Here is a 24,267-nt window from a genome sequence, read left to right as displayed (position 1 = left end):
TTTATATGTACAGTCTATGTGTGAAAATGCAGCCACCTGATGCTGGAACTTGCTGGGGTCTCGGCTGCTGACGGGGACAACACTGCCGTAAACGTGCAGCTCACGGACGATGGACACTCCTCCTTTCAGCTCCGCACGGAAGGACTGCGGGGAGCAGCGACGCAGACGCAACAGGCCAATCAGGATGTCCTGCTCAGGATCCTCATAGGAGAGGAAGGTCTCCCAGCCACCGTTGGCCACATAATCCCTCCGCACCAGCTCCACCTGAACACACACTCTGCTTTGTTAAAGTTGTACAAAAAACACTCCATTGGTAAATAGAAACTTTTTTTTGGATAGAAAAATACGTTTCATTGATTTCATTGATCTCTGACTCTGTAAATGAAAATGCACTTTCAGGATGCTGTCCATTACCTGGTAAGGTCTGACTTTGTGGTGGATCTCCTGAATGCCCACTTCTCGTGTTCTCACATCTCGACACTGTACACACAGAAACACTTAAATGGGTCAAACCAGTTCAGAAACTAAAAATGTTGGGACGTCCCGAAGAATCTAATGTTTACATCAATTTCAATTTTTACACAAAAAGGCTGGAATATAAATCTGAAAATATTTTATGGACAAAAGAAAAAAAGAGTGGCAGCTTCTGCTGTAACAGTTAACATCAAATGATCATATGATATTGTTTCATATCAGTCACATGCCCCTAAATCGCATCGAATCAAAACTGTATCATGACAGACTTCATAATATCAGAAAATATTTTATCGTTGTCCGACGAATCGATATAATATTGTATCATGATGAAACTAATGATTTACACGCCTACTAAAAACCTATTCAAAAAACCCAATGACTTCAAGACAAGGGAACCAGAAGTGCTAAAAACTTAACTCATTCCTGGGTTTTAGGATTAATTCCTGGGACACTGTATGGCAAACACATTTATACTGGAGAGGCTGAGATTTTATAATGAAGATAAAGGAGATGTGTTTGATAAGATCCGGGTGCCTATACAAAAAAACGTTTTCATGGTAAAAACTACTGTTTTGTTTCTAATGTACAAAACCTTACTGTGTATACTTATTTTTTCTTTATTTTTAAAAAAAATTGCTTTGTATATAAACCTTAGTACTTTTTAAAAGGAAAACTGCTCAGTATTTAATTTAATTATGACTGTGGTTATTGATGTTTTCCAGGATGTGCTCTGCCCATTAGTGTTCTTTTCTTTTTCGTTTTTGTTCATATTCATGCTATGTTCTTACAAAATAAAAAACATATATATAAAAACAAAGGCTAAGGTGGTAAAAACAGATTTTACAATTGATTCTGAATGTTGTCTTTTATAATGAATAAACAAAAGGTACTGAGGACAAAGCAGAACCAGGCAAAATGTTTTCCGAGTGGGGCTGGTGGGAAGTCGCAGAAGCTGCCACTGATTTCAGCCTGAGAGTCAATACCAGCCTCAGCCCAGCTCTTTACCCCATAGGTGTTTTCTGATGAACAGTTTGGATGAGTCTTTTTATCCCGAGTGTTTTTTGATGGAAGTTGGTGAGGGGTCTTCTGCTTCATGTGTTGTGCTGGTTGGTTAGGTGCCCCCTCCCCTGGTGTTGTCAGGCTGGATGAACTTCAGCTGTTGTCATCTACCTTCCAACATAAATTCAATAAATGTGTGGAGGGCGTGAAAGAGAGGGTGCTCCAATTCTACGCTCCAACACTTCTAAACTATACTTGACAGATTTTTAATCTGTCATCTTTCTCTATTATAGCAACGTATGCAAATTATTCTGACAGTCAGTCAGCATTTGTCTGTTGGCAGCCGCGCCCTGCAAACTTTTGTGGTACCTGTTTGGATCACATCCCAGCTGGATGAGTCGATTAGCTTCTTCATTCAAAAGAAGCTGACACGGTGTCTTTGAGTCTAATAGGAGAGTCTCACCTCAGTGCCCATGTCTTTCATCCGGGCCAGTGCCAACTCTCTCAGGTTGCCATGTTCCACTCCGGAGCTCACCAGCGGCATGGGGATGTCCCTGATAGGCGGAGCAAGAGCAGGAAGCAGGGAAAAGGCAGATGACACAAGTGCAAAATTATGGAAAAGTAGCTTAACATGGGATTTTACAGGCACAACAGCATAAAAATAAATCTATACCTGGGGCCAAGTTCATATATTCTATATTCTAAAAGTGTGTAAGCCCTAACCTTTAGGTTTTTGGTCAGAGTAAACTAGAATGACAGTCTCGCAGTTGTATGCCTCCGTGAAGCTGCAGTTAAGTCTATGAAAACATGGATGCTTCACACATCTTCCCCCCGACAGCACACAAGATCTATACCATCAGCATAGTTTCAAGCTGACAACCAAGATTAGAGTTACCAATTCAGTATCTGACCAAATGTCTCCCTTTCTGTTCCTGAGATATGATGTTGAGTAATGGCCAGAAAAGAGTTTTACGCAAAACATGCCCAAGTGGACATTTGTGCCAAATTTGAGGAAACTTCCCCAAGGCCTTCTTGAGATATTTCGTTCACGAGAATGAGACAGACACAAGGTCACAGTGACCTTGTCCTTCAACTACCAAATTTCAATCAGTTTATTACTGAGTCAAAGTGGATGTTTGTGCCAAATTTGAAGACATTTCCTCAGTGCATTATTGTGGTATCGCGATAATAAGAATGGGATGGACAGACTGACATACAGACGTACAAACATATGGATGGATACTCAAAAACATAATGCCTCTGGCCACAGCTATTGCCAGCACGGAGACATGAATAGAGCAAAAAGAGACAGTTCACCCCATATTCAAAAATACATATTTTTCCTTTTACCTGTAGTGCTATTTATCAGTATAGACTGTTTTGGTATGAATTTTGGTCGAGTGTTAGAGATATCAACTGGAGAGATGTCTGCCCTCTCTCCAATATAATGTAACTACTACATTGCTTAAAAAATTAAGGGAGTGCTTACTCATCACAGTATAACACCAAGTCAGTTAAACTTAAATAGGGGCAAAAGCAAGACAACCCCCATTAAGGGAATGGTTTTGCATGTGGTGGCCACAGACAGTTGCTCTCTCTTCATCCTTCCTGATTGATTCTTCTCTAGTTTTGTGTTCTGCTAGTGTCCTTGTCACTGCTGGTAGCATGAGGTGGTAGCAGCACAGGTAGTCCAGCTCCTCCAGGATGGCACATCTAGTATATGTGCAGTTGCAAGAAGGTTGGCTGTGTCTCCCAGTACAGTCTCAAAAGCATGGAGGATACCATTAATGTTAACATTTCACACTGTCAAAAGCACAACCCTCTTGTTCGTGGGTAGACTGATAGTTTGGTTCCTACTTTGAACTGCTCACAACAAGGACTGTGGATTATCTTGAATAATCAGGTCATAATTTCTGGAAAGACACATTGCTGGTGAGTTTTTCAAATGTATTTTTCTTTTTACATTTTGAGCCCCATGAGCTGAGTGCTATTATAGCCTAGTTCCATTATACTGGACAGATGGCAGACAACTCTACAGTCGATACCTCCAACATTCTGCAACTCACACCAAAACTATCTACTTTGATAAACAGCCCTACAGATAACAGGAAAAATATGTGGAATATGATGAACTGTCCCTTTATATTAGCCCCTAAGTCAGAGAGAAGTTAGAGCGATCCAGAGGACTCCTGTCACTAAGACCTTCAAGTATGGAGTTGCTCTATGACAAGACTTTAATCTACAGTCACTTGGGTCACACTATCAATATCAGGCCCATTCATTAGCCCCTTTTACACTGCCTCTTCAAGGTGGGAATTTCATGCCGTTATGCCGCCTCACTGTTCTGTATAAAAGGCCCAATTGTGGAATGGGGGTCAGAGTTGTCTCGCCTTTAAGGCAGCAGCAGAGGTAGTTGCAGCACCGCCATGATGTCTATATAAAAGGGACAGCTGACAGGACAGGGTCATTGGCAGCATGGGTGTGACGTTTTGATGACGTGTTATGCATACAACCCATTGCGGGGACATTTAAAAAGTAGTTCGTAGCAGTTAGCAGCCAACTCAAAGAAGAAGAAGAACAGTGGCCAGGTCCAGGAGCTCCTTATTCTCCAAGCAGAGGACAAGATCTGCATCCATATAAGGACAGTAAATGATTGTTATTGCCACGTTAATGCCATTGCTACTGTTTATTAAGCGCTAATGATGCATATGTTATGTGTATGTTATACACCCTAAAGGCTGTTATGTTACACGTCACGCCTCTTTTGAGTCCGCAATGCCTGCATGCTTTCTAAAATCACACACTGGAGCAGCATGATGCCACTGTTGTTTGGTGCTGTGTAAAAATGCAAAGGCTGCAAAAGAAGGGACTTTGTAGCATCTATAGCACCATCTCTGTATAAAAAGGGCTGCTGTCTCACCTCTGCACCCGGTAGACTCGTGTCCAGGGTGGCACCAGCGCCAGGATTCGGGCCACCAGGTCAACCAGGGCGCTGGGTGTGTAGCTCTTGTACCGGCCCGTCTTCCACAGCTCATACAGACCTGTACCTCGGATCACCAGTGTTGGGTACAGCTTCAAACCATCAGGTCTGAAGGCTGGATTTTCAAAAAACTCCTGCAAGAAACACACAGATTCACGTAATGCATCAAGGCCTGAATCAGACGGCATTTCTCAGCATCCATGCTTGGTCTGAGAAGAAAAACTTCACCAGCTCAAAGTCACAGCCACCATTACAGTTTGTCTGTCGTTAGTCCTCTGAAATTGACTTTCTGACACAATCTCCAATGAATGTAACACACTTAGGTATTTCAACATGAAGAACAACAAATGAATCCATTTATTTGACATTATCTGTTTTACCACACTTTATGGACTGACATTTATGGCCATATCTGCAGTGGTAATAAATCTGACTGTCAAGCCAACAGACAGACGTGTACCTTCTTTAAACTGACAAAAGAAAAAACAAAACATAAAGGAAATAAAGGTGATTTGGAAGTCATGCCTGCAGAGTTTATTTTCCTATATAACTGACACCATCAAAGTGTTAATTAAAGAGCATCCATTTGGAGAGGCACGGCTCATACAAAGCAGATATGAAAGAAATGGCACAACACTGCTCAGTTATTCAATTGAAGGAAATGTTGGTGTGTGGTTCAGTGCAGTGAAGGGAATCAGTGTGATTTCCAGTCATCCTCCCTCCCCTCTCTACTGATACCATGATCAGAACCGTGAAGATCTGGAATGGAGGCACATTCTCCAAAATGGGCCACATTATCAGTATCATATAATCTCTCTCTCGTCACAGCTCATAATCACATGAGGACATGTCCCACAAAAAGAGACTAGGCACTATTTTGGGGATTCTGCAGCTGCTGACAGTTTGGATCACGTATCAGAGCTCCTGTTGGTCGGTGGAGAGGAACCCTGTTAAGGATGCGTCCCCCGGGACAGGGAGCGTCTGTATACTGGAGATAAGTGAGAGAGGATCTCGGGCTGGGAGGAAGTTGTAATCGAATTTCATTATCAGTACAGCCATGATAGACACAAGGAGGATGCTAAGCTCTCCTGCTGCTGCCCTCTGCCTACTGCAGTTCCTAAACTGCTCTGTGATCCAGGCTAACATTAGGAATCAGTGGGATATGATCACAACAATACATACATGCAAATAGAAAAGAAAATTAAGAGAACAACCAGTACTGAAGAGCTCTGTGCCAACAAGGTCTGAATGGAATTATTATTACCAATTTTTCATGGAGGTTGTTTTGTATTCAAGTAAACATCCCTCCACTGAAACCTCAGCTGCTATTTGCATCATCTTTGCAGCATTTGCTTCCTATTCTCTATAAATTGGATACTGCAAGCAAACACAACCTACAAGCTGAAATTTTCATTCATGCTGTCCATTCATTATATTTTTCTGTTTAATCCTTTTAAAGGGTCATGGGGCAGCTGAAGGACAGGCAGCACAATTATGGCTAAAATTATTACTTGAGATAAATATTCATCTAGATTTTTTATCCATTGAACAAAATTGTTATTTCTCTGAAAGCTCCTCATGTTCATATCCTGAAGTGGCTTAGTAAATATGTTTATAAGAGACAGCAATATGTAAACATCAATGGTTTAGAGCAGGGGTTTATAAAACCCATTTTAGTTCACAGGACTCATACAGCTCAAAAAAAAAAAAAAAAAAAAGACCTGATAATAGTGCTTAAAAATTAAAAAAAATTATGTAACATAATTGTAAAATGTAAGCATTTTCCTGTCCATTTTATAAAGTTTGGCGATACATTTTCACTTTATCCCACTTTGCAAAAATAAAGGCTAAATATCCCGGATACAGCCACTGACATCTTACGATGGTGACATCATTTGTAATCAGAGTTTGCACAGTAGCGAACTTCCTGGTGTTGAGTTCCCGCCCTTACGTCTGTCCAACCAACTGTGGACAGCGCCACTGATCATGAGCACTCAGCTTGGCATTCATAGCAGTCAATCATGACATCACACCGCCTTTTGATAGCATTAAATAACTAATTAAAACCAAACTTATCAAAAAAACAAACACTTGAGCACACATCAGTGTGATTGAAACTACCTTAAAGTGATAGTTCAGGTTTTTGGACATGAAGTTGAGTGAAACGCTGACCATCTGTAGCTCTGATGTGACGGTGTCACTACTCTCAACGAGCCTCCTGCTCTGAGAAATCGCCCGTAGCTTACCGGAGAAAAAGTAGTTCTGAAGATGTACGGGGGACACGTAACCAAAAGGTTTTAAGCTACAAAAAAGTATGCATGTGTTTTGTTAGACTATTTCAATAATTTTAAAACGTCCCTGCATTACATCAGACCTTGCTATCAATTGGGACTATTTTCTGGCCAGTATAACTCCGCCGTGCAGGCCCGCAAGACAGCACGCCAACAGAAATCAATAAGACAGTTCATCACCACGGGCAAGGCAAGGCAAGGCAAGTTTATTTGTAGAGCACAATTCGTACACAAAGTAATTCAAAGTGCTTTACAGAACAAGAAAATGCATTAAAATCACAATACAAAATAAAAACATAAATAATCATTATAAAATGAACTTTAAAAGAGAAGAGTGCAGATAAGATCCTTTCAGTCATATGCACAGTGAAATAGAGCTGTTTTGAGCCTAGATTTGAACATTGTCAGAGTAGAGGCCTGTCTCACATCTTCAGAAAGACTGTTCCAGATTTTAGCTGCATAAAACTGGAATCCTGATTCCCCATGTTTAGTCCTGACTCTGGGCACCAGCACGAGGCCGATCCCTGAGGTCCTCAGAGTCCGAGATGGTTCATATGGCACTAACATGTCAGAGATGTACTTTGGTGCTAGGCCGCGGAGAGACTTGTACACAAGCAGAGCTGCTTTAAAGTCTATTCTCTGAGCCACAGGAAGCCAGTGTAGAGACCTGAGCACAGGACTAATGTGCTCGTACTTCCTGGTTCTGGTCAGGACCCGAGCAGCAGCATTCTGGATGTACTGCAGCTGTCTTACGGCCCGTTTGGAGAGGCCAGTGAGCAGGCCGTTACAGTAGTCTAACCTACTAGAGACACATGCATGGATCAGTCTCTCCAAGTCAGGTTTAGACACTATACCTTTGATTTTGGCAATGTTTTTTAGATGGTAAAAAGCTGCTGATGTTATTGATTTGATGTGGCTGTTAAAGTTCAAGTCTGAGTCCATTATTACCCCGAGATTTCTAACCTGATTTGTAGGTTTTAGAGGGAGAGACTGGAGGTGACTGCTGACACTTTCTCTTTGTTTCTGTGGACCAAATACGATGACTTCAGTCTTGTCTGAATTGTCAGAGAACCAGTAGGCTATTATTAGTGAGGAAAAAGATGTACTAGCCCTATATATACCTACTACTACAGCGCAAACACCGGCTCAGGCTCACGACACACCCTCGTCAGCTGCTGTAGGTAAACAGAGGAATACCAAAATGCTGCAAACTTGTGATTTCCCCAGCTGTGGGAATAAAAACATCGCCAGCTCCCAATTCCATCGGTTTCCTGTTACAGATGTAACCTGTAGGCAACTTTGGCTTGTGTCAATTGGGATGAACCTCGCTACCAAGCTGGCGAGGGTGAAGCAACTGCGCGTATGTCAGGCTCACTTCAGCTGCCCACAGATACCGATGGACAGAGAAAACGCAATTTCCGCACTGCTGTGCCCAAAGAGAGATATATTACCTAATACCAGTCTATATAACGATGTCTGCAGCTGATTGTCTATAAAACAAAATGTTTGATAGAACTAATAGCCTGTTGTGTTGTGGAGAGTACATTATACGCGGCCACGTTTTACCATCGGCATTTAGTTTATTATATTAGGCGAACTGCTAAATCCATGACATGAGTAATCAATCACATAGAAATGTGAATTCATATGTGATTACGACCAGTCTCTGCTTTGTTCTGGTGGTGGGTTAGCCAAAGTTGCCTATGAGTTACATCTGTAACAGGAAACCGATGGAATTGGGAGCTGGCGATGTTTTTATTCCCACAGCTGGGGAAATCACAAGTTTGCACCATTTTGGTATTCCTCTGTTTACCTACAGCAGCTGTTCGCGCTGTAGTAGTAGGTATATATAGGGCTAGTGCTACTACTATCTTTTTCCTCACTAATAATAGCCTACTGGTTCTCTGTTGGAAACAGCCGATGAAGTTTTCGTTAGCCGCTGCTATCCTGCGCACCTGCACGGCGTGGTGATGAACTGTCTTATTGATTTGTGTTGCCGTGCTGCACAGCGGAGTGATACTGGCCAGAAAATAGTCCCAATTGATAGCAAGGTCTGACGTAATGCGGGGATGTTTTAAAATTATTGAAATAGTCTAACAAAACACATGCATACTTTTTTGTAGCTTAAAACCTTTTGGTTACGTGTCCCCCGTACATCTTCAGAACTACTTTTTCTCCGGTAAGCTACGGGCGATTTCTCAGAGCAGGCTCGTTGAGAGTAGTGACACCGTCACATCAGAGCTACAGATGGTCAGCGTTTCACTCAGCTTCATGTCCAAAAACCTGAACTATCACTTTAAATAACAGAAACCATCTGTAGGAAAAATGTATTTGATGTGTACTTTAATTTTGTAGTTTTGCCCGTGTCCCATCTGCGAACCACTCAAGCCACCAGGGGCCGACGGAAATGCTTTGGCTTCACTTTTGGGGAGCTGTCATGTCATGCATCTTTATATCAGGTTTCCACATAGTCACTAGGCTTTGAAGCCAATTTTCATAGTGGGCAGACAGTGGAATTACAACTGCTGAGTCCATCATGTGATGCAAGCGGGCCTAAAAAGACTTTTCCGACAGACTCACATTGGGAAAGAGACGTCTGTAAATCAGTGGATACATACGTCACGACCCCCACAAAATGACTTGTTTCAATATCAGAATTTCATTAAGTCTGTCCATAAACATTTCCAAAGTCTATAAGAGCAAGTTAGCAGAGTGCTAAAACAGAAGTATCTGGCTCAGCCAGCAGTAGTCTCTAGTGTGCCTGCTCTATGGGCCAAATGATGTGGGAGCACCGGCGAACATCCGTTTAATTTTATACTGCGGAACTAGAGCTTTTTGGCTTCATGTGCCACTGAGCAGCTTTCGTAGGAAAGAACGGGGTCCCGCCTCCAAAGCTGTATCAAGGTCTCTTAATACATCCATGCCTTATATACAGTTTATGTGTATCATGCATGTGTACAATATAAACAAAACAGGGAGCCACAGTGGTTAAAACTCTACCAGGCACCTATAATTAAAACAAGTGTGGAGAACCTGGGCTAGAGCATACACTGACTTGTTAGGATTATAAATGATTCCCATGATTCTGAGGTCCAGAGGATGAACTGATAATTTTGAAAATGAAAAAAAAAAAATGAAAAGAGTATTATAAAGAATGCGGTGATGGAGGCATGTGGTTGTCTTTCTTGACAGGCTAAGAACGACCTGGAGTCGTACGCTTTCAACATGAAGTCGACTGTGGAGGATGAAAAACTTGCTGGCAAGATAAGTGAAGACGACAAGCAGAAGAATAGCTGTGCTTCTGTTTGAGTGTGAATTTTTGTATATCATGTTGTATTTAAATATGTAGGAATTTAGCATGGCTGCTACCTCAGCCAGGTTTCTTGTTAAAAAAAAAAATAAAAAAATAAAAATTGATTTCAGTGAGACTTCCTAAAGTAAAAATGAAAAACTACATTCATCTCTACTTTATTTTTTCCATCTTTTCTGATATTTTCTACTATTTCCAATTCCTGTCGTGCTATTTCTAGATGCACCTTGTGTTCAAATTGTAGCTGTTAAGTTTATGGATCGCGGGAAAAATCCTGAGATGCTTTGTGTGGATCCTAGAGTGAAATTGTTTAGGAACATGCATATTTTCTGCTCACTAGCATGAAGTGTGTCATGGAAGATTAGATATGATGAGGAGGAGCAAAGGGGAGCCACACACAAGTTCTATAATCTGAAAGTGTCAGTGTGATACGAGACGAGGGAAGGGAGGCAGAGAGGGAGACGGTGTGATTGTGAGAGGACAGAGACAAGAGAAAGAAAATAGATGAAGCAACAGGAGAGATGGGAGGAAGAGACTGACAGAAAATAACAGAAAGCATCAAGGGAAAAGTTATGACTAGAGAAGAGCAAAAGATAAAGTGAACGATAATGGAGACGAGAAAATAGCACGAGGGAAAAGAGAGAGAACTTTGAGAATACTGAGACTTCACACTGGGAGAAAAAAAGAGAGCAGAGACAAAGGAAGAAATTAAGTCTAGTGGCAGGAAAAGTGACAGAGGAAGTGTTACAGGAAAGCAAAGAAAGAGACTCTAAGGGCCAAATACACATTTAATCAGCTTCCTCTCGCTGTGCCGACCTGCTGCTGCCTCCCATATTATCATCAAACACACATTCACACACAGAAGGATTCAATAAACACACACAAAGGTAATGTAACGAATCTACAGAAAAACACAGTCTCTCTTCCACAAATTTAATCTCTTCCTGTAAAAAAATGTAAAGCACTCAGAGCTGTTGATGCTCAGAAGAATGATGGTATCCTGAATGCCTTCATCACTATACAGTAAATTCCCATCTTCCTCAGTCAGCGCTAACAACACAAATAGTGTTTTGCTTTTACACAACTCTGAATTACTCTTACTTATTACTCCACCTTCCAATCTAACAATTTCAAGGGAATCAATAAGACAGTGGTTCAACTTCTGCTTTGTTGTCCTTTTTCCATTATTAAACTACAACTACTGACTTCTGGTCAGCAGTGGGGCTGACATCTTGGTGTCTCTCCTGAGTCTAAGCTCTTTAAACCTACATTCTGTCGATGATGGCCTGCAGTATAATGGGTCTGAATTACCTGTACAATCCAATTTTCAATTTTGTTTTTTTACTATTGACATTTTGGTTTAATCAACAGACAAAACTAGAACTATCACCACGTGGTTGTATGCCTCCACAAACCAGTCAAGTTGCAGTTACAGTTTACATCCATGTACACACATCTTCTCCCCACCAGCGCAGAAGATCTATACCGGGGCTATTCAATTACAAATTCGACTGGGCCGGGTTCCAAAACCAGTATATTATATATATATACAGTACAGGCCAACAGTTTGGACACACCTTCTCATTCAATGCGTTTTCTTTATTTTCATGACTATTTACATTGTAGATTCTCACTGAAGGCATCAAAACTATGAATGAACACATGTGGAGTTATGTACTTAACAAAAAAAGGTGAAATAACTGAAAACATGTTTTATATTCTAGTTTCTTCAAAATAGCCACCCTTTGCTCTGATTACTGCTTTGCACACTCTTGGCATTCTCTCCATGAGCTTCAAGAGGTAGTCACCTGAAATGGTTTTCCAACAGTCTTGAAGGAGTTCCCAGAGGTGTTTAGCACTTGTTGGCCCCTTTGCCTTCACTCTGCGGTCCAGCTCACCCCAAACCATCTCGATTGGGTTCAGGTCCGGTGACTGTGGAGGCCAGGTCATCTGCCGCAGCACTCCATCACTCTCCTTCTTGGTCAAATAGCCCTTACACAGCCTGGAGGTGTGTTTGGGGTCATTGTCCTGTTGAAAAATAAATGATCGTCCAACTAAACGCAAACCGGATGGAATGGCATGTCGCTGCAGGATGCTGTGGTAGCCATGCTGGTTCAGTGTGCCTTCAATTTTGAATAAATCCCCAACAGTGTCACCAGCAAAACACCCCCACACCATCACACCTCCTCCTCCATGCTTCACAGTGGGAACCAGGCATGTGGAATCCATCCGTTCACCTTTTCTGCGTCTCACAAAGACACGGCGGTTGGAACCAAAGATCTCAAATTTGGACTCATCAGACCAAAGCACAGATTTCCACTGGTCTAATGTCCATTCCTTGTGTTTCTTGGCCCAAACAAATCTCTTCTGCTTGTTGCCTCTCCTTAGCAGTGGTTTCCTAGCAGCTATTTGACCATGAAGGCCTGATTGGCGCAGTCTCCTCTTAACAGTTGTTCTAGAGATGGGTCTGTTGCTAGAACTCTGTGTGGCATTCATCTGGTCTCTGATCTGAGCTGCTGTTAACTTGCGATTTCTGAGGCTGGTGACTCGGATGAACTTATCCTCAGAAGCAGAGGTGACTCTTGGTCTTCCTTTCCTGGGTCGGTCCTCATGTGTGCCAGTTTCGTTGTAGCGCTTGATGGTTTTTCCGACTCCACTTGGGGACACATTTAAAGTTTCTGCAATTTTCCGGACTGACTGACCTTCATTTCTTAAAGTAATGATGGCCACTGGTTTTTCTTTAGTTAGCTGATTGGTTCTTGCCATAATATGAATTTTAACAGTTGTCCAATAGGGCTGTCGGCTGTGTATTAACCTGACTTCTGCACAACACAACTGATGGTCCCAACCCCATTGATAAAGCAAGAAATAAATAGTCATGAAAATAAAGAAAACGCATTGAATGAGAAGGTGTGTCCAAACTTTTGGCCTGTACTGTATATATATATATATATATATATATATATACACACATATATATATATATACATATATATATATATATATATATATATATATATATATATATATATATATATATATATATATATATATATACACATATATATGTACGTATATATAGGGCTGTGTGGTATACCAGTTCGTACTGAAAACCAGTATTTATTTTCGTTATGATATGAATTTTTCATATACCGCAATACAGCCCAAACAACGTCTGGAACGTGCACGGGGGGAAAGTGTTTCAGCGGGGACCCATTTCACCGCTGCACACCACAGACGTGCTAGAGCCGGCGAGAGTGAGAGGATAGAGTAAAGTTCAGAGGCGAGAATGGCTGCCGGAGAGAGTCCTGAAAACGAAACAACTGTACACATTGCTGAAGAAGAACACGATGACCCAGAAGAACTCAAACCAAAGAGCAGTGTTTCCCCTATATACAACTAGCAGCAGCGCACCGCCGCTACTGAAATATGACTGCCGCTGCTGATTTTTTTTTTTCCATCTTAGCTCTTTAGAAACTACCATTATATTATTTGGCGCTACAGACGCTTCATATCCAGGCCTACAGAACAGGTCTATCTATACCTTGTCCTTTTATTAAACAAACTAAATAGCCTTATGTTATTTATCTTATTTACATGACGGCATGTCATTTCTGTCTCTACATGGTTGCACGTTTACAATTCTCCTCTGCTCTCTGTATTGCGCACGGCAGAGTTTCGCCCCGATGCGCACAGACACACAGACACAAACAGGTGAGCACACTAGAGCACGGCTCGGGCTGCATTTTCCTGACTGAAGCCAATCCGAGTCCAAGACAGTTACAACCGAACACGGCACTAATGGAGCGGAGCCTGTGTTGCGTTTAAGTGTTGTCACATAAATAACAAATTCCAGAACTTGAATAGGCCATAGCACAACACAGCAGCATGTCAAGTGGGCTGAACCTCAGCAAAATACCGTCAAATACCATGAAACCGATTTAAAAAAAAAACGTGATATGAGAATTCTGTCATACCGCCCAGCCATGTACACACACACACACACACACACACACACACACACACACACACACACATCCAAAATACACGGGACACATTCGCAGTGCGGCACATCTGACATACATCTGTATTAGGGGTGAGTTTGTGCACAAAAATCTCTTAACGTTTAGAGTGGGTAATTTTCTTCAAGTAAATGTGTACATGGGTTTCACCGCTGGGAGGTGCATTATACCAGTAAAGCCCCAGTTATCCGAATACCATCTGAATGGGCCATTTAACCAACGCGCCGTTTTAATAGAAAACTACAGAACTACTGTTTCCACGTTACATCTGAATGTTCACTCTCTTTCTGTTGTCTCTTTTCTTGTTTCATTTGCAGCTCATTACAGAGGAAAATCAAAGTGTTGAACTTTTTCACCTCTGAAGATGACTCCATTGTAGTGAAAACCCCTGTGAATCACCACAATGCCAGTAATCCAAAAAAGTAATGACAAAACACAGAAACCGTTAAATTAAGAGGCGGAGGAGAGAGAAATGGTAACTATTGTTGGACCTGAGACAATGAGTGACATATTTTGAACAGAGTCACAGAGGTGCATCAGAATCTCACCTGCACCAATTAGTAAAATCTGTTCTTTTCTTTCATTGCGTTATTAATCACTCGATTTCTGTTTCAGTGTAAAAATAAACCCAATGAGCCTCAAACTGAGACTTCATTTACATCCTACAGTCAGGCATGTTGGAAAGGAGCGCTGCCTGATTCCGCACATTCACATTAAAGCTGTGTTTCCAATCAGAGCTGTAAAGTGAGCCTGCTGTTGAGAGACATTTGACAGAAGTTTCTATTGAGTCACATCACAGTTGAGACTGTGCGTCGACCGTCACAGCTTTTCCATTTCTATTTTAAGATGCTACATGTAGGACTTACTTGTTATTATACCACTGTGAAGTAAGCAGCAATGACGCACCCTGATGTCAAGCAAAAGAACAAGACATGACTGCTAATGTCACAAACAATAAGCTTAATGATCGACTTGGTGCATGATTCAACTGGTATCATTTTAACCCTGTAGTCAGAGTTTTTACTCAGCTTAGTCTCATGCATCACCTGAAACTTAGAAAAGAATAGATCATTTCTTACAAATGATATCTAAGAATTTTCATGAGTATGGACCATAATTTCCAGCTCAGCTCACTGCAGTGAGGATATTACCCTTTTATGCTTTAAAAAAAAAAAAAAAAAGCTCATTTGCACGCCAACCTTGAGGGTAATACGATTATGCAGTGACTGACAGTTGTTTCCATTCCAGCTAAAAAATGTGTGATTAGATGCAGAGTACTTCATTCAGTACTAGAGATGTAACGGTATGAAAATTTCATATCACAGTTATTGTGACCAAAATGATCACGGCTATCATTATTATTGCGGTATTGTTGAAATGTGCTCAAAATGTTCAAAAAGTACTTATACACACACTGAAATCATTTAACCAAGTTTTATTTCGAAAAACAAAAAAAAAAATAAAGAGCACCGCAGCGGTGCCTGGACAGTGTGACGTGTGTGGTTGTGCTGCTGCCGTGGTCCTGCCAGATGCCTCCTGCTGCTGCTGCCATCATTAGTCATTAGTCATACTTCTACTGTTATTATACACATATGACTATTGTCACACAAGTATACTGTCAGATATTAATACATACTTTCAACATATTGTACCACAGTAGCCAGAACTATAACTATAATATTATTACTTTCATTAATGTTGTTGTAAGCTACTGTCATTACCTGCATCTCTCTCTCTCTCTCTCTCTCATTGTGTCATATGGATTACTGTTAATTTATTATGCTGATCTGTTCTGTACGACATCTATTGCACGTCTGTCCGTCCTGGAAGAGGGATCCCTCCTCAGTTGCTCTTCCTGAGGTTTCTACCGTTTTTTTTTCCCCGTTAAAGGGTTTTTTTTGGGGAGTTTTTCCTTATCCGCTGCGAGGGTCATAAGGACAGAGGGATGTTGTATGCTGTAAAGCCCTGTGAGGCAAATTGTGATTTGTGATATTGGGCTTTATAAATAAAATTGAATTGAATTGAATTGAATGTACTTTCTAACAGAAAGTCTAGCATGTTTGATTTTCGTTTTGTCATTCATGATTACTCCTATCACAACCGTCACTTTGACCAATAGAAACACAGAGTTAGCTGCTGCCATAGACAACAGTAGGGCACCCCAGCATTTTTAATATTTCCTCTAGGGATGTTACCACACAGAGTAAAAGGGAAAAATGATGGTGTGAAACAGCAGAGGCACTTTGTCAACCTACTAAGTACTGCCATTAGCATCAAGCTAGCAAACAATGTTATTTATTCATAATGGAGACAGACATAAAGAAAATTGAAAAATAGTGGCTTTTACTCACCACAACTGCAGAGGCTCCCAGCTTCATTTGAAACAGACTACATTATAGACGGTCCAATATTTATCATTCCCTCTGTGTTTCTACTTTATATCCGCTCCCATTGGCTTCATAAAGTTAATGCATCGCGCCGTCATTTCAAACTCAACACTTCGTGAATTTGTTTCAAATTAAAAGCCCCATATAACCTCAGCTGAGAGAATCCCTCCATTTTCTACATTGGCCTTTATTGTGAAACATTTGTAGGAACTTGTTGTGGAGGATTCAGTGACTTGTTTGTTTGCTCACGGTACTTCAAATGTAGCTCCTGCCATCTGCTGACACTTTTTACATTACTACAACAACATTTCAGCTGGCACATGAACAGACACAGTGAGTGAAATAATAGTAAAAGAAATAAAAATAGGACAAGAATAACCTGATGACATCACACACGTCATGAATGACGACCGGGGATAATTGGTGTGGACCATCGTGTAGTGTGTCATGTCGGCCAAGTCACAGCACGATTTTATGACTCCACAATCGTGTAATGTGACATAAGCCCCTTTTCCACCTCAATAGGAGCTTTTCTCATTTACCCAGGATTTTGAAAAACCTCTGCGCATTTCCTCCGAGATTACCCTGATAAACAACTTTCCCCAACCCCAAACGTTCCCTGAAAAAAGTACCTGATACCCATACTAGGTACTTTTTTCAGGGACTTTTCAGATTCTTTAGGGGCAGAGCAGTGTGCTGAAGAACGCTGATCGGTGGAACACACACTTGCAGCGTTCCACACTTCATGGTACGGACAGCCACTGCAAACTTTATTTCATTTCCACAAGCTTCACTTTGTGTGTGTTTTGATTAAGGATGGTTGCCAAGTGCCGACACCCGGTACTAAATTAGCCCCGGGGCTACATTATCAAAGACCATAGTATTGATGGGCGCTAACGGTATCGGTTGTTTTGTGCCGGCGCTGAACACACACACACACACCGAGGCCACACGGTAACCGGTGAACAGCCGAGCGGCTGCGGTGGAAACAAAGTGAAGATAACTCGAAAATGACTCGAGCAGCTACAGTCGTTACTGTAAGTGACATTAAACCTTAGTGAGGAAGAAGCCAGTACTTTATCAATACATGTGTTCAACGAGCATGAACATGTAAACATGTAGACAGCGATGAAGACAACAGCAGATGAAGTGCTCATGTGGGTTGCAGTATCATGGTATCCAGGAAGGTGCTCTTTGGTCAGGAAGTGTAGTACATCTTGAAAAAAACAAAATCCAAGGCAACTCTTCTCTGGTGCAAAAGTTAAAAGGCCTTTATTAAATGGCTAGTTCATGATGAACATTAAAATCACCAACATGTTTCGGCCATGCTCACTGGCCTTCATCAGGGCATAAAGCTGCAGGGTTCACAGGTGGCCTAAATGAGGCCCTACTCAGACATGGGTGGAGCCAATCAGCACTCCATTTGCCAGACTGCAGGCATATAAGCAAAACTCCCTTAACAATTTTTTTTTCTTATTTTGGTTGTCTCTTTTTTGTATTTTATGTATATATTCTATTAATTTTCATATGTTACTTCTGCTTCTGAATGCAGTCTATGTATATATATTTTTTTGTTCTCCTTATAGAATTTGACCTATTGATGGTTTATTGTGATTTTTTCTAATTACATTCTCATTGTTTGGCTACTGGCCCTATAATGCAGGTTTCTAGTTATGAGTGCATTGTGTAAAGGGAGTTTTGCTTATATGCCTGCAGTCTGGCAAATGGAGTGCTGATTGGCTCCACCCATGTCTGAGTAGGGCCCCATTTAGGCCACCTGTGAACCCTGATGAAGGCCAGTGAGCATGGCCGAAACATGTTGGTGATTTTAATGTTCATCATGAACTAGCCATTTAATAAAGGCCTTTTAACTTTTGCACCAGAGAAGAGTTGCCTTGGATTTTGTTTTTTTCAAGATGTACACAGCGATATTCAATATGCTCCGTCCACAGTCTCTCCTCCACCGACACTACTGTTATGTCTTACACAAGGACAGCACGCTAGTTCAGCTAATAGCGAATTGTTACTAATAAGCTGAAATGACAGCTGTCTGTATGTAGACTAACTTAGTTTGACACTTATCTTAAAATACTTTTAAACTTAGCTGCTGGCTGAAACAAATAGCCCCAACTCTCTACACCAGCATGTAACCAGCCAGGTGGCGGAGCCAAATACAGGGCACATGCTGAATCATCTACGTCACCGCGCTAATTTGAATAAATGTTCAGGAACTGTGAGGTGCGGTGGAAACGCAAACAACACACATTACCAGGAATTATTTTACCCAGGTAAATTAATTCCTGGTAATAAAAGTACCTGGTAGTGTTGGTGGAAAACGGGCTATAGTGACTTTCAGAACGGGCAGAAAAGTTGTGTAGTGTGTACCAGGCACAGGTACACTCGCTGTATAGTTGTGGGTGGTGGTCACGGAGATGGCTCATCAAACTTGAAGTGTTATCCCCTTGGCGCAGACGTTTTTTTTCAGCATTTTCTGCAGACAGTGTGACTATCTTCAATTAGTTCCCCTCAGCATCCTTATAAAATCCAAAATACATCCAGACTTCAGACTTTGTCCTTTTAGAGGGGGGAAAAAAATCTCCAGAGCACTGTCCATGCAGGTGCCTTCTGCCATGTTTTCAGAGGGCAAACACTGCAAACTGTTCATGCGCGCCTGTGTCTGAGGGACTGCTGCTGCTTTTCCAGGCAATGAGCAATATCAACCTGAGTTTTTCAAAGTGCGGTAATCAAACACGGTATTAATGATAATTAAAATTTGAAACGGTAATACTAACCATCTGGAATTTTACAGCGGTTTATCATTTTACCGGCAATCGTTACATCTGGCAGTAGCTCAGTCAATAGGGACTTGAGTTTGGAACTGGAGGGTCGTCTGTTCAAGTCCCCGTCCGGACGAAAATATGGAGTGTGGACTGATGGCTGGAGAGGTGCCAGTGCACCTCCTGGGCACTGCCGAGGTGCCCCTGGGCAAGGCGCCGAACCCCCCAACCGCTCGGAGCGCCTGTCATGGGCAGCCCACTCTGACATCTCTCCACTTAGTGCATGTATAGGTCCAGTTTGTGCATGTGTGTGTTCGGACCTGTGTGTAATTGACAAACAGAGTGAAAAATTGAATTTCCCCTCGGGGATTAATAAAGTATATAAAATCAAATAAAATAAAAATCCCTATTCAGTACCCATAATGTGTGTGGATTGGCTTGTAGTATAGCCATACTTTCAAATGTTTTGGTCAAACTCTGTCAATACACTGCACTCTTCACTCCAAGACTCTATAGATTGTAGGGACTGTTGCAGGAATGTGCACTCCATGCAGTTACAATTGTGAAAGTCCACCCTCACAAAGGAAGAAGCTTTGATACTTGGCACTGGGTTATTTTGGTCAATACTGTAAAGATATTAAGTACCGATACCTGGCTCTGGAAGTGAGTCTAAGGAATGTGCTTTGATGGGCATCCTGGTGGTCTCATGGTTAAGCCACATTTTATAGTGTGTGCACAGATCAGGCCCCAATCCCATCGAGCATCTGTGGGATGTGGCAGTACCCCATCTCACAACCCACAGGACTCAAAGGACCCTCCACCAATGCCGATGGACAAAAATTCATATTCCGTTATTTCCAGGTGATACACGATATAAATCCTGGTATTTTCCACTAAGTGGGCTAAATGTTAAGTTGAAAGCTGATCCACGGCTTGAGTCCCCTGTAATTTTTGCTGCATGTGTTTTTCTATCACATAGCAGGGCAGGTAAAAGAAGTTTACCTGTTGGAGGTGAGCTGTTTGCAGAGGTGCAGTAAGAGTCTGTTGTCTGCAGCTCTTCATCAAACATCTCACTGTGGCTGTTCATGATTTTACTCTTCCCCCCTGTGGCATTATTAGACTTGTCTTAGTTGAAGAAAAGCCGCTAATAAAGTCTCGCTAATTCTGTAATAAACATATTTCAATTCCTACAGAGTCTTAAAAATAAAACTCCCCCATTATTTTGTTATGTAAAAATTTTTATTGTGAAGCAGCAAAATAAGGAAATGTTTTTGAGCTGCAACTTCATACAACTTCTAATACGGTGGATAGCAAACATGAAACAGCAAAATAAAGCAGAAAGTACAAACAGGACGCAGCAGAGAAACTAAACTCCAAACCACAGAGATTCAGTTAGAAACTTCAGACGTACTGAGAGCTGAACACACAGAGACTTTTTAAAAAGCCTTTCTCTCTGGCCCCCTGCAGACAGAGGTGAGGAGAGTCTAACAACACACACAGCTTATTTGCGGGGGGGATGGTCAGGAGTTGGCTGCAGCCGGCGATGCGTCACCGCAACAATAGCAGGCGGCCCGGACCTACTCTGGAGAAGGAGTAGGTGTGCAGCTCGGCGTGGCACCATGCGTCTAAACTGATAACGGATAACGGCATGGCTTAACAGGACGCGGCTAAAAGTTACAGAGGAAAAGGCCCACAGTATTGTAAGTGTGCCACTGTGGTTACTTCATTCATATCACAGAGTCATTTAGTGTAGCACGTGCAACATATAGACCGATATCATACTGTATACAAATGAACAGACAGATTAAACAGAGGAGCAGCTCTGTGTCTCTCTTAAACCGAAATTATACTTTCTGTGTGCGCGCGCATGCGCACTTGTGCACTAGGACACCCCCCCCCCAAATTTCTGAAAAACACAAATTGTCCTTCCCCAATTCTAAATAGAAATGATTGAAATTGAACAAATGTATTTTCTGACTCCACATTCCCAATTCTAAAATAAATCAAAATTGTGGAACAAATATTTTTATAAATATATTTTCCAACACCACATTCCATCTCTAGCCTACTACCTGCTCTGCTGTAATAGAGTGCCAAAGTCACGCCCCTTCCTGTGAGGCTCATGGGACCTTAGTTTGGAAAAAATATGAATGGCAGAGAATGAGGAGAGAAATATTATCTTTTGGTCCCATTTGAGTGACATGAAATCCAAATATTTCGTTAATGAATTTAAAACATAAATTTTAAGGTCAAGAAAGTCATAATTTGTGGTAAAACTGTTGAGATATAAGCTTTTGAAAAAAACGTAATTAGAAAAACTACACAGGAGGCGGTCGCGTATGTGACGTCATAGCCTTCGCTCGTTTCCAGCAGCTTGGAGTGACTGCAACCTGGCACACAACACACAGACATCTTCAATTATAAATTGATTAATCATAAAACAGTGGAATTTCAGCGGGGAGGCCAAGCTGCAGGAAGCGAGCGAAAGCTATGACGTCACATATGCAACCTCCTCCTGTGTACTCTTGAGGCTTTCTAATTACAAAGCTTATATCTCAACAGTTTTACCACAAAGTATGACTTTCTCAACCTTAAAATTTATGTTTTAAATTCATTAACAACATATTTAGATTTCATGTTGCAACTCAAACGGGATCAAAAGATAATATTTCTCTCCTCATTCACTGCCATCCATATTTTTTCCGATCTAAGGTCCCATGAGCTTCACCAGAAGGGGCGTGACTTCGGCACTCTATGCAACTGTGGGTGGGTAACTTTATTAAAAAAAAAAAAAACAAAAAAAAAACTGATCTCTCTCCACTTTCTCTCAGCCACTGGAACGTGGCCATCGGCTGGTGCTCTCACAGTAGTCAGTAAAATGTCTTTCTGTGAGTAATTTTGATTGAAACTTCCTCAAGAAAAGGAAAGTGTGCCCATAAAAGATTTAAAAACGTAATCAGATTCTGTTTGCCACCTCAAGTGAAGTAACTTATCCCTAGCCAGATCCATATTTAGAGTAGCTGATGAGGAGAACTGGGAATCTGTGAGAGGCAAGAGATGAGAACGTGAGCGGACATAATATGCCTGAGACCCTGAAACTAGAAGTAGCATTAATTAACAGCGAAGCAGTGAAAAGGAGGGTGATGGCTGGCCTCATGAACTATTGGCTGTTTAAGAGAAATAAGCAGTAAAGGTAAGCATTTGATTCTCTGTGTATTGCTTTTTGAATGACTTGGTGATGGTGATGAGCCTCTATGAAATCGTGAAATATGCTGGCAATCTCAAGCGCTCTGTGGGTATGATTTGCACGCGTGCAATTAAACAAAAAAAAATCACAACTGATTGTGTCCCCCCCAATTTTGTCATCAGATCTACACCCATGGCGAGGAGGTGCGCCAGTACCCGCACCTGTACAACCCCTCCCTCAACACCTACACAGATGCACAAATGACAGACAACTCTTGGGGCGGGAACAGACAAAGAAGCTCCTCTTCCATGCGCACCACCATTTTTCTTCCCGTGCTCAGGAGTGCTCACAGCGGAAACTATATTTGGAACAGATGCACGTCTGCGTTCGCGTATGTGCAAAGTATAACGCTGGCCTTAGTGTTGCTGGAGAAACTGTGAGTGAGTGGGGCGGAGCTGTGCGGAGTGTGTGAGACGGAGAGATGAACACTGGTATGCGTTATGTGGCGCAACTTGAACCTATATCGATATAAACGGTATGGTCTAAATCTTTATCTTGCTTGAAAATATATCAATATATTGTAATAAATCGATATACCGCCCAGCCCTAACTATAACTGCACATCGATTGAAACATGATGTCCATTCAAACTGATTTGAGCTTGAAGGCAAAGCTTCAAACCCAAAATAGATGGTAAAACACAAACTCACAAACATTTCAGCCAGGGCCAGATGCATGACATTTGTGTAGATTCACAACTAAAACTCTGTATAAGCACAAAGACAAAAATTTGCAGAACCGCTAATTTTCTCTAGATACATAAAGCTGTGCGTATGCATGTGTTCAAGCCTAATTTTCACTCCCATCGTTAGTCATAAATAGATGAGACACTCCCCCAATCATTTTTTGCATATCAACACCTGTGTCAGTGTCCTCACTTTTCAGACCTGTCCATCAAGAAAAAAGCAAGGAAGAAGTGCAGTTTTGCCTAATGTGCCACATCAGTGAGGTTTTACATCGATGCAGTGCAACCGTCGTTACACATGCCTATTGCTACTCCTAACACCCATATTTATAATTCAGATCATGCCCCTGTAAACCATAATCCGTGGTGATATCTCAGTCATCACTATCAAAGGTCAGAAAAATAATCAGTGGTTTAGTTTATAGTGCTAATGTCAGAACAGGCTCTAATAAATGATAAAATGAAAAGAACATTAACACAGGGAAATAAAATGATGGATTCAATGGAAAAAACAATGATACATTCAATCTGTACTAACTGTACTTTGTCAAAATGACATTTATGAATCTGCCTTGGTGAGCATTTTAGAAAGCACTACACTGCATGTCTCTGCAAAGCACTCGTGTTAAACTTACAGATTTCATCCATGTCTATTAAATCATGGATGCTTCACTCACATCTTCTCCCAAGCAGCACAGAAGATCTATACAATCAGCACACTTTAAAGGCGCTGTATGTAAGAATGTGGCCAAAACGGTTACTGCACTCAAATTCAAAATACTGCCGTGAGTCGTGTCCGCCTCCCCTCCCCTACAGATTCGAGGTTGCTGGACAGCGGCATGCTGGAGACTGATTTGTTTGCCCACGCGCGGCTGCCGTGACAGGGCCAGAATGCCGCGTCCTTGATCTTCGGTTTTCCAGCGGACCGTTCGAGCAAGTCCAGCTTCTCTGCTGCTAACGCTGCTGCCGGGATACAGCTGAGGAGACTGCTAATGCTGCTTGCCGTGCTGCTGTAGCTCAGTGGTAACTGTAACTGATGCTGAGACTCTACTGACTGTGTGACTGGTAGACGGCGGTGGGTGGCGCAACAGG

The 24,267-nt window shown here is 41.7% G+C and overlaps 1 protein-coding gene across 1 annotated transcript in view; it reads right to left on the bottom strand.

Annotated features, from left to right (window-relative positions):
* The window catches only part of elp3 (elongator acetyltransferase complex subunit 3), a 49,012-nt gene that overhangs the window by 11,166 nt on the left and 13,579 nt on the right, over positions 1-24,267 (bottom strand). The window contains exons 10-13 of the mRNA XM_033648726.2: positions 4,397-4,590; positions 1,940-2,030; positions 415-480; positions 37-264 (exon numbers count right to left, since the gene is read on the bottom strand). Coding sequence (XP_033504617.1) covers positions 37-264; positions 415-480; positions 1,940-2,030; positions 4,397-4,590 — 579 coding nt within the window. The remainder of the gene's footprint in view (positions 1-36; positions 265-414; positions 481-1,939; positions 2,031-4,396; positions 4,591-24,267) is intronic.

The sequence above is a fragment of the Epinephelus lanceolatus genome, chromosome 13 (genome assembly GCF_041903045.1).
Source record: "Epinephelus lanceolatus isolate andai-2023 chromosome 13, ASM4190304v1, whole genome shotgun sequence".
NCBI classification, from domain to species: Eukaryota; Metazoa; Chordata; class Actinopteri; order Perciformes; family Serranidae; genus Epinephelus; species Epinephelus lanceolatus.
The sequence above is the reverse complement of the archived record's forward strand: the minus strand, read 5'-3'. Positions and strand labels throughout refer to the sequence as shown.